The sequence below is a fragment of the Ambystoma mexicanum genome, chromosome 9 (genome assembly GCF_040938575.1).
Source record: "Ambystoma mexicanum isolate Mex_15411 chromosome 9, UKY_AmexF1_1, whole genome shotgun sequence".
In the NCBI taxonomy this organism is placed as follows: domain Eukaryota; kingdom Metazoa; phylum Chordata; class Amphibia; order Caudata; family Ambystomatidae; genus Ambystoma; species Ambystoma mexicanum.
The window spans coordinates 1,047,458,070-1,047,470,084 of record NC_090931.1 but is presented as its reverse complement, the minus strand read 5'-3'; the positions used below and the strand labels follow the sequence as shown (position 1 = coordinate 1,047,470,084).

Below are 12,015 nucleotides of genomic sequence, written 5' to 3'. Positions count from 1 at the left end.
GGAGGGATGCAGTCCTGCAGCCACAGACAGCGGCATCACATCAAGGGCCATGTTCCCTTAGGTCAGGTAGGCGTGGGGTCTGCCAAGGCGGTGGACGTGTAGCGGCTGGCGACTCCATGTGGGAGCACTCTATGTGTCTGTTGCACAACAACAGGGTGCTTCACATGAAATGTTGGCTCAGGGCATGGATATGGTGGCCAGTTCCATGATCCCCCAGAGAGACAGCTGGAGCACCAGCTGCAGGCATTGCGCTCCACATGCCGCTCACATGGGCTGAACATGCAGGCCAGCAACAGGAGCAGATGGGCGGACCTCAGGGCTCTGCAGGCATCCCTGATTGCAGAGGGTCAGGCCCACAGGGACGCCCTGAGGCAAGAGTTTAGGGCACTCAGAGCTACACTTGAAGTGCTAGAGGCAGCCCACAGTAGACAGTTTGAACGGCAGATGCAACTGTTGACTCGTACCATCTTGGAGGAACTCTGCATCCTGTGAGGTGTCCCATGCGGACCTCTGAGCCATCATGTTGCAGATGCATTAATCTCAGTCCTGCATGGCTGCTGCCATGTAGGACCAGGCCAGGTCTATGTGTGGTGAACCTCCCTCATCACTACCACTACCACCTTCTACTGCTTAATCAGAAGGTGGCGACAGCAGCAACAGCTCTCCCGATCCATGATAGCCGTGCGGCCCATGAACCCATGGAGTTTTTGCTTTTATTCTCAACATACACACATGTGGGGGTTGACGTGCACCCTGCCCCTCCACCCTCCTGGGTGTCACCCCACCCATCCCCAGGTCCACCATGGGCTTTTTTGATTTTTTAACTTGTTTTTCCCCTTAAGAACTTTGGTGACTTTACTGCCTATTTTACCCTGTTTATTTTTGTTGTCGTTCTTGTGCCCTCACTTGTGCATATGTTGGTCCTTACTTGAGAGTTAGACTGCTGGGAATCCCAGCAGGCAGTCTCTGCACCTTCCCTTCCCATGTCTTGCCTTTCGGGTACTGTGAATTTATGTGACAGTGTGTTGCTTTGTGTGGCATCCAAGGGCATCCACTGTAGGTTCCAGCTGGACCCATACCGGCTTGTCTCATGTTAGTACACTCCGTGTTTGTGCCTTAGGGTCCAGACCCATATGCCACTCCTGCTTCCCCTTTCCATTGGCTTGCAAGAAGTGCAGCATGTAAATGTAACTTACACAGAGGCATTGGGCTACCATTATATCTATGGGCAGTCTCAAGTCCAACCTATGTACACACCCCTAGTGGGATTCATCATTGTTTGTCCAGTGCATTGGTTACCATCCCTTTTTTGTTAGACATTGAGATCCATCCTTTGTTCCTGTTCCATCTTCATGTATTACCTTGCCTATCTCCAGTATTGTTTGCCTTCCTGCTTTATGCGCTTACCTGCCCCCTTTAGTTAGCAGAGCCACACAAAAAATACAAGTGTGCCCTGTAAATGTTACAACACATTGAGGCACTTGTGCTAATATGATGAGTCACTGTCAGACAGATTCACTCTTGGGTCCTGTGATCCTGGTGTATTGTACTGGGCAATTGATGTTCCTGTGTACATTATTATTTTGATGTGTAAGAGTACGTTATTTATGAACTTGTTCCATTGATCGTTGAGCGCTTTGTGACAGTAGTGTTATGTGTTGGCCATTTCTTTATCTGTTTTGACATTGCATGCCATGGCATGGTGTGGCAACCAGGTTACATGAAGTGTGGGAGGATTTAGGTGACATACCGGCATTTAGATGTGTACTTTGGCATGGTGTTAGTGGCATACTCCATCTTCCATGTGTTCCTTTTGTGCACAACTGATTGAATTAGTTTAAGTGGGAATGTACACAATGTAGCCCTTCCAAGGACATATTCTCAGGGTGGTAAGGTTGGGACAGATGATTGTCCCTTTGTCATCATAGAATGTCACCTGGAATGTGCCAGGGCTGTGTGCACTCCGCAGGGGTTGGATTTTAGGTGAAAAGTTGTGACAAAAGCTGGGTACGGACAGTCTTGCCACGTGCCCTTTCTCCTCCCATGCTCAGCCGCCGTGCATGTGGGGGCACCACCATATCCACCGGTATGCCACGCCGTGTTTCAACGTTGTGCAGCATTGTGCAGGACGCATGCTGCCACAATTAACCTGCACACTACTGGTAGTGCATATAGTAGCTCACCACCAGAGTGGTCAAGGGAGTGGAAGCGTGACTTGAGCACTCCGAATGTGCACTCCACTATGGCCTGAGTTGCAATATGGGCTGCACTGTATCTTTCCTGGGGTGGTGTGGTGGTGTTCTGTATTGGCATCATTATGTAGGTGTTCAGAGGGTAGGCACCGTTCCCTGTAGAGATGACATGGTTTGTCAGTGGTGTGGTTTTGTCTGTGTGTGACATGCATGCATTTGCAGGACCATTTGTACTCACCAATGAGCCATGTGTTGCTATGCCTTCCAGCTTCCAGGTCCCAGTGTAGGGGTGACATTCTGAATATGAAACTATCATGGGTGGACCCTGGATAGTTTTTATATACAGAGGTAATGATTCCCTTGGCATTGCATACAACATGCACGTTGATGGAATGCCAGTGCTTGTGATTGCGATAGATGTGCTCTGTGGCCCTAGGTGGGCGTAGGGTCAAATGGATGCAATCGATCGCACCAAGCACTTTAGGGAAGTGCGACACCCCGTAAAAGTCCTGGACCACGGCCTGCCTTTCTGTGGGTGTTCTGGGCATGTATATGTGCCTGCGGACTGAGGGGCGTGCAGTCATGATTACCAACACCTGGTGGAGGCAGCATGACTACATGGGGTGTGAAATGCCCCTGACTATGGCAGTTGTCCAATGCAATGACCCAGTGGCCAAAAAATGCAGTACATTGAGCACCTTTTCCAAGGGGCTCAGTGCTTGGAAGCACAGGGTAGGTGATGTAAGGTCATCTTCACACTTCCTGACCAGGTCTAATAGGATATGAGGTGGAACCCTATACCTGCCATAGACCTGGTCATCAGGCATCCCAAAAAGGCTGGTCCTGGGAAGAGAAATGTGGGCCCTGGCCATCCTCCTCCTCCTATGGTGTCCCACAATTACTGCTGCGAGAAATGGTACATTCATCATAGCAGTATACTTCGGTACTGCTCATGTTACGCCCACATTTTTGCTTGTTGTTCCCCATTCCACATGTTCTGCCCCCTTTTTAGGTGACTGCACAAGACGGTGCGCCCCTTCGCTGGAAGTCTCGCGCAAGACGTTCGTGGTGTCGAAGTGATGTGTTGGACGCGCAGGGATGTAGCGCAAGTCCCAGGTAAGCCCCACGCATTGTGTTCCATGAATCAACAAATGGGCGCTTGCATGCGTTTTCGGGCGCAAGTCCACATTTTTCCGTGCAAATAATTTCATGAATCAGGCCCTATACGTGTAGTGTAATAAACAGTAAAGTAACAGGTTTCCACTGTATTTCGTTGTAAGGGAATGCACATTTATACTTCTGCACAATTATTCTGTTACCGTCTTTATCATTGACCAACCGTAATGGACTGCAGGATAAATTGAGAAGTTTCTATGTAGCACCATCTGAGGCACACTCCATGTTGATGATGCATTCTTTGAAATGCTCATCCTTAAAACATCAGAATTGTTTTTATTTATGCAAAGACCAAAATCCATATATCTATTAATTTCATTGTCATTATGTAGTCCACTGAACTGTTGACAAGTTGGATTATATGGGTAACAATTCAGTGATGAGCTAATTGAGCAAAACTACTGACTGAGGTTATTGGTGATGCTGTATGAGATATCAGTAACACCGTTTTTGGGGCAACCAACTCTGAGCTCAATAGAATACAATCTCAGAATGTTCACCTTTGTATGAGTGTTTCTTATACAACTGCACACGACAATGGCAACAGCTCAGAACAATCCCACAATTCAATGACAGTTCCCAGCACCCACTTCCATTCCACGGTTACCAGAGTAGTATCTTTCATGATTCTGCAGTTGTACCAGGATACAGGTCACCAACATCACAGATCACTTACTGTAAGCCAAACTAATACACAGATGTTATATGTTCTGGTTTTTTAACACAATGGACCCAAGTAGGTGTGTGACTGTCTTTCCATAGGACATAGCAACAGAATGCGGCCTGTGCATATGTTGCATACATAATAATCAATACTTATTTCTACAGATAAAAACAACATTCAGGTAGAGATTCATACAGACCTTTCCACTTGAGGCACAGCAGTCCAATGTAGCTCCATTCTGAGCATTGGAAAAAGCACACACAAACATTTGAAATTAATTGAAGAACTGTGAACTGGATTAGATATGACTGGGAAATATGTTAGAAAAATGCATTAAATCATTATACCTTGGAAATGTTAGCACTACTATATCCAGCACTATGATCAAACTTACAGGTAAAGCATTAGTTTTCCTCCTTGCTTATTATTTTGTTTGTTGGAAATATAGCCTCCTTTAATTACGCATTAAAAACTTGGTCTGCGCTTTATGGGCACTGAAGATGAGTTATAGGCCTGAGTGCAGCAAGGGCATTCTACAAGGTTTACAAGTCTATTAAGCACAGAAGGACCTAAACAGCATTTGCAACCCACATCGCTCTTGATAGTGTTTATAATATATAAGTGCATAGAAGTTACTAGTAGATACATCCTTCTGGGAGGTCTATGGATAAGCCCCGCTGCCGGTAGCCTTGGAATGAAGCATTCTGAACAATCCACACGTAGTGCAAACAAAGCTGTGTACTATAATTAAGTAAGAACACCCAGAACGTTGGGCTTGTTTGGCCGATAACAGCCTAGTTCCAAAGGTACAGTACTCCGGTGCCGTTACAGGAAGATCTAGCCCACCCTTTTCTTTCTTGGAAATATATGCCCCTTTAATTAAGCTTTAACAATTTGGTCAGTGGGCCACAAGGGGTCTCATGGGAGAAAAGAGAAGCTTATATGCCTAAGTGCAGGAAAGGCATTAAGCAAGGTTTACAGGTCCATCATGCACAATAGGACGTATAAAGCTTGTCTCGCTCTTGATAGTATTTAGTATAGTTAAGTCTATAGAAGTTATCAGTACATCATTCTTTCTGGGTGGCTGCATGGAGTTGTGTGTGGATACGGCCCCTGCGGCCGGTGTAACAAAAAGTGACATTACAATTGCTGTCAGATTTTCCTACAGTGTCAAATTTTCCTATGGTAGGATTTTCCGACGGGTAGCAAAATATGACATTACAATTGCTGTCAGATTTTCGTACCGATCGTTTTTTCTGACAGATAGCAAAAAATGACATTACAACGGCAGCCTTAGGATGAAGCATTTTGAGCAATCTAGAAGCAATGTGAACAAAGCTGTGCGCAATTTTAAAGCAATAATACCCACAGTGGTGGGCTTCTTTGGCCGATAATACCCCAGTTCCAAAGATACAGGCCCTAGAAAAGTGGGGGCCTTAATGGTGGACTCTGGTGCTGTTACCGGACAGTCCAGCCCACCGTTGATGTTATTAGTGCTATTTGCACCCTGGGCCTAAGCTCAGAGGTGCTATCAACACATATGTATTATCTTTTTTAAAAGGTGACCCGCAGCGAGCAGTCGTAGAAAGGCAAAAAGACAGGCTCCATGCAGAGCCCATCTTCCATTTCTCAGATGTCTGGAGGCAGAGCCCAAAGACAGGAGTGAAGCAGAGGCCGGTGTCACGAAATAAACTCTCCCCTGTATAAACCTCCCCCCGGAGATTTTATTTCATAATGATGTCACCCCTGGAGACTTCATTCTGAAATAGAATCTCCGGAGGGAGGAATACTTTTGCGCCCCCTGCGAAATGAATTATTTTACTCTATATACTGCAAAGGCGCGTGCCGCAGGATCCCATTCAATCCCTTGTAACTTTTTTGTTACATGAGATATCTCGCCCAAATTTGTCTCCTTTTATTCCCATATGTAGGCTCATTTTAAGGCTACCAAGGAATCCTAGTTTTGAAGGTGAGAATTAATAACAAAAAAGAGAGCAGCACATTTTGTGTTTTTTCAGAAAATGCCAATGCACTGATATACAAAGACGCTTGTGGTTTTTTCCTTGTAAGAGTTAGGAACTGGTTTGCTGTTCGAAATTTGCCATTTTCCGGGCTTTCAAGAACAGGTAGAGTGGAAACAAAACCAAAAAAATACATATTTTTATAAGGTTACCATCAGCTTTGTGAGAGGTAGGCAAATTTTCCCTTTTTTCTGATATGACATGCGTGGACGGAATGGACGACGAGGGTAGGAAAGCTGAATGGGAAGACAGGAAGGCATACATTTATGACATGTAGACACAAGTCCAAGTTTAGGAAGGGGTCATTTGAGCAGGTCAGGCAACAACTATGTAGGTAAAATTCCCATATTTTGGGGAAAAAATTGGAAAAATGACAGAAAAAAGGGTATGTGCTGGACATATTTGGACATGTAAGGTAATGGCTTCTGTGAGTATTGAGAAAAGCAATGCACCACTACTTTCCCCCGATTCTTCTAGTTAAGAAATCACACATATTTGTAATGTTTCACAAAACAAGCAGTACCACAAGCCAAAAATGAAGCCATGGAACACAGGATTTTTATGCTGACTGCCTAAACAGACGTACTTAGCATGTGAAAATAAGGAAAAAAAATGTGGTGAGGAATGGCAAGCATACACTATTTGAAAGAATACAGTCGGACCATTCGAAGGATAGGTGAGTTGTGCAGGTTACAAAAGTGTACAGTGTCTAAAGCAGTTACATTTGGGAAATGGAAGGGTTGTTTAACAAAGTGCAGTAGAAAATGTATGAAAATGTTATCAAAACCAAGAGTAAACCACAAATGTCCTAGCTTCCCACATTCCCACAGGTATCCCAATGATGGTGCATCAAATGCCCTGAGGAAGACTGGATTTGGCTTTGTGGACAATGCACAGATTTTGCCTTGGTGTGTCGCAGCGCCCAAGGAAAACAGGGAACCCCATGCATTTCTGAAAATAAGACATCTGTCAGAATCCATAGAGGTCTGACTTGCGCAAATCGCCCTAGAATGTATTACCCACAAGGGCCACCAAAGTCCAAAATGTAGGGAAAAAAACAATTGTCAGACATTTGACACCAGGAAACCACCAAAACACGCCACCAACAACATATGTCCTACCGTCCGTCATTCCCACTGGTGTCCCGACGAAACAGGTACCTCACATGTGTGGGTGCACCTACGTGTGCGGAAAAGAAAAAGTGTTGACCATCCACAAGTTCAATGGCAGTTCCAAGTAGGAGACATGGGAACTCACCCCTCACCCCCCTTTCCCGATGCAAACACTTTTTCTTGGACAGACCAACATGAAACAAAACGCACTAACACCCGAGCCATATACGTGACATGTCCCAACACAAGGGTCAGGCAGAGTCACGCAATTACTGATAATTACACACACCTGAACGCCATCACACTTTCCCACACAGACAAAAGGAAGAGCATGCAAGCACACTCACAGTGAGGCAAAACACCAGAGGAGGCAGCAGTTCCGAGATGGCATTTTAACACGAGGAGAAAGACGGTGAGATCAGAAAACGTTGCAAGTAGGAAATTTCCCTTGGCCTTTTCAATGAAAGGAAACCGTTACTTTCGAGAGCCCTCAAGGATGAGAAACATAAGACCGTAACTAACGCTGAAGAAAGGTGCATTGTGTGTCGAAGGTACAAAGGGCTCTCCCGCATCGATAGCCAAGGCAAGGAGGAGAGATTGCCACCATGGAACTGTCCTTGGCTCTTGCAACAAAGCTGCTCCAGTCAAGTCAGCACAGCTGGTGAGTCGGGGAGATTGATAGTAGACCGGTCTGTGTTAGACCGAAGGTCCCAAGTGACAACATTGTATGAAGAAAGCTGCTGAACCCATAGGCACTTTAAGCAAGGTAGCGCTCTATGGGATGGATGGGGATGCAGAAGTTACTCATACACCAATAATAAGACTGACTCAGGAAGTTGGCAAAGTTAGCTGTTTTATTAACAATTATCTAAAACAAGGAGTACAATGGACATCAACGGAGGCCTCAGCATACCTCTCAGTGAATTACACAAAGAGCACAGTTATATAGTAAAAACACATCATCATTGACGTCATACTATGTGGTAAAGTAAGAAAATCTAAGTTGGATTGTAATTGGTCTACGGGGAACATCTAGGTATACTTTCTATGGGTGATAGGATTGTGATTGGGTCTCTACAGTCAGGTGGACAACTATGCCCACCCCTAGTGCAAGTCATCTTTAGTCTCAAAAAGTACACAATGTTTCATTGGGTCTCAAACTAAACGGCTATTTGCTACGTGGCCCTCTACAATTGGTTGGCATGCTTGTACCCTTCTGGAACTTTCAACTCGCTAGCAGCACGCAAGCTGGTACCCCAGGTGCTGGTGGGCTGGACTTGACCATGCCTCCGCACCCAATTAGCCCATTATCCATCATAACTCAAGTCATCTGCCATCTGAATAGTCTTTGAACTTGGCCTTAAAAAGTATCACTGCTTCTGGGAACAGAAGGGTGTGTGAGCATACTCTTATCTTCAAGTTTCAGCGTAGCTTGCCCAAAGTCCATTTCCATCTAGACCATGTGACAGGAGACCGTGTTTTGAGCTCCTTCTTCACATTTAATACTATTAATATGAATAAAACTTGCCACTCATTGTCTTTCCATCACACCTTAGCAGGAGCTTGTCTCGTCTCTCACTTGCATTGTATCTTTCCATGACAGATAACCAGTTTCTTGGCTGCTTCAGCCCTTGACACTGGGCCAGACAATCCTTCTTGATTCTTCCTCCATCGTTAGCTGTTCTTATTCTAATGCGCCACACTTTTCAGCCCTTCTGTTCATGGGGTCCTAGTTTGCTAAAATACGACATGGAACATCCAGAATCTATATAATGGTGGCAACGCCTCCACTCTATTCACTACATATAGCCAGCCTTCATGAATACTTAGTCTACTTGTGTTACTGCATCTGCACAATTATAAAACGGTTAGAATTTTCTTCAGTGCGCTTTGCATGTGCAATCTTCATTCCGCACATAAAGGGTCACTCAATCCTCTAGTTCATCATCAGATTCTATATGGTCTATAGACCTTCCTTCTTGGCATTTCTCCTTGGCATGTCACCTTGCTTCCTGTGACATCACCAGTCTCCCCTTCCATCTGTCTTTAAATGCTCTTCAGGGATTTCTTTCAAGAGACAGTCAGCTCTTTGCATGGTTTTATCAATTGATACCTTGTCTCAAAGGCTTTTTATGTTATCGCCATCATTACAGGTTTTGTGCTTGTCACTATTTCCGATTCCCAACTGTGGGGTACATTTACACACCCAGCAGAATTCCCCTCCATCACCAATCTGCATTTCAGCAGTTACCAGCAAAATTGCTGCGGTGGCACTGTTGAGCACTATCAACAAAACCCAAGGTGGGAACCTCAACAAACTCTGGCACCTTGAGGTAGGGACATATAATAATACAACAAAAAGTGGTACCAGGGAAGACGAAAGAAAACTAAAGAAGGATGACAGAAGGATGCAAAAATCAAATCATTATTTTCATTTTATTTAGATTTGTATAAAAAATTATAGAAAACCTTTTAATCAATTCTATAAAAAACATTGTGCTAATCATGCATACCAACATTCACTCATTAGATGAATATCTAAAAGAATTTTTGTAAATGTGTTAAGATGTCACAAAAAATTGCCATTCATTTCATTAATACATTTCCTTTCCATTATGTTATTAGTGATTCCAAACAACCTATCATTATTGATAACAGTTCATTCCAGACATAATATCGACTATTGGTGCCTAAAATATCGTTCTTCTTTGCAAATAAGGCTTCCCAGTTGGTAAATAGTTTCGACTTCACAGATTATGTATGTCTTCATCAGGATTGGATGAACAGTAACAATATTCTGCAAACCCCATTTGGTTCGCCCAGTAATCTTAGATACATACATCTTCATCATCTTACTCAAACACTCATGCACACAGCACACATGCATTGCAGAACACCCCAACCCATACCTTCTTTATTTTTTTCAACAGACCCTAAAGAATGCCTACCAAAAGTCAAGTCCGTAGAAAGCAACGCAGAAGTAGAGCAAATGAAAATAAAAGTGTCCAACATAAGCATCCATATCTAGCGGAATTTGTAAAAAAAGTTGAAACAAAGGAAGTTTCAAGTGGAAAAACTTTGCCTCCTCTATCAAAATGTAAAACAAACCAGAAAACAATTAATAAAAAATCAGCTATCGCTACAGATAAAACTGCTTCTATAAATCTTGATAAAGTTCAAAGTAAGCATACCAAGAAAAGTATTTTAGCCAAAATGTTCCTTCACAGAGTCCTTCATAATCTTATAAAAACAGGAGAGAAACCAGGTTCAACCCTTAAAACCTATCGTAGGAAATTAATCTTAGAAGCGTTGATAGACAGTCCAATTCTTCTCAAAAGAAAGTTATTTATTTTAGTGTTAAACAAAATGAAACCACTAACAAAACTAATAACTAAATTACAAAACAGACTTCTCGATAAACGAAATGTCAACGGAAAGAACTTCTTAATTATATGCAGAGGTGAATGGAATCACACTACGAGCACAGAACTATACTTTAATGAAGAAGCGTACAAACAAAAGCAAACAAATACAATTGCCATACATAGCAGTGATCGAGGTTATGAAAAAGTGAATAATACCATAATGAAACGAAGTACTCCTTACAAAAATATGCCCTGAAAACATAGAATTACCCTTCCATTCAAATGAATCAGAACATCTAGTGTACAAATGGCCATGCACGTCAATGTGTAACATTCTCAAACATTTTTTCAAGTCTTTACGCCAATTCCTCAATCAATATTCAAAAAGCAAAGACAAAATCAAAATTAAACTACTGCAAAATATGGATACCTGTCCAGTGCGCAAGTACACAGGACTACAAGGACATTCATTGGCCTGCATTACAGGACCTACTTGTAAAACCACCTTCCATGATATCAAAAGGATATCAACACATCATTCAACTATAAGAAATCTAGTCTATAAACTGTACTATGCTAAAAGTCCTATTTGTGAAGTGAAAGCCACTTACAGAATGAAATAGCTTTAAACCAAATTAGCAACAATTCTACACATGGCAACCTTTTACTAAACACATACAAAAAAGAAATAATAAAATTTAAAAGTACATCAGCTGAAGTACTAAACCATGTGTGTGTATGTTGCCACAGAACTTTTTATAAAAGTAACACAAAAACTGTAGACCTATCATACAAAATAGAAGACAATGAAGATTCTAAATTGTTTGAATTAGCTCTCTACCTTGTAGCAGAAAACAAGTACGAAATAACTGACCCCTTAATACTTAGCAGTTACTGCACTACAAAACTTGACAACAACCAAACTCCTTCACGTGCTATCACAAATAATTTGGAATTATACCCACTACCAAAACCCCTACAACAACTTAATTTATATGAGAGCATCATAATTCAAACAGTGCACCCATTTCAAGCAATAATAAGCCTTCAACCAAAAACAGCTAAATTACCTCCCTTTGAATTGGTAAAAGGCATTCGTGGAAAAGTAGTTTATTTACCATTAGATCTAAAGGAAAATGTGCATACTCTAGGAGTGCAACGTCCAATGCAGCAATCTTTAATTATCTTAGTAAATGTAGTACCTACAAAAGACAAAAAAATATGGCAACAGCTGGTAGATTTACATAAAGTTAGACAAGCCTTGCAATATCTTAAAGAGAATAATGAATATTACAAAGAAATTAATATTGAAGAAAACTTGAAGGATACATCTGAAATAATTCAAGAAACACAAGAAACAATTAGAGCTCCTAGATCCTGCTACAATATCAAATACTTTAGACCATTATACAATTCATCCTTTGCACTCTAGTGACACCATAGAAGATGCACTGGAAACATACCAAATGCGTCAAACAAAAGGAT

General features: G+C 42.5%; 1 protein-coding gene across 4 annotated transcripts in view; it reads right to left on the bottom strand.

Annotated features, from left to right (window-relative positions):
- DPP4 (dipeptidyl peptidase 4) overlaps nucleotides 1-12,015 on the bottom strand; it is a 992,858-nt gene that overhangs the window by 920,985 nt on the left and 59,858 nt on the right. For all 4 annotated transcript variants that reach the window (XM_069616324.1, XM_069616327.1, XM_069616325.1 and 1 more), the window contains exon 2: nucleotides 4,232-4,270. In XM_069616324.1, coding sequence (XP_069472425.1) covers nucleotides 4,232-4,270 — 39 coding nt within the window. The remainder of the gene's footprint in view (nucleotides 1-4,231; nucleotides 4,271-12,015) is intronic.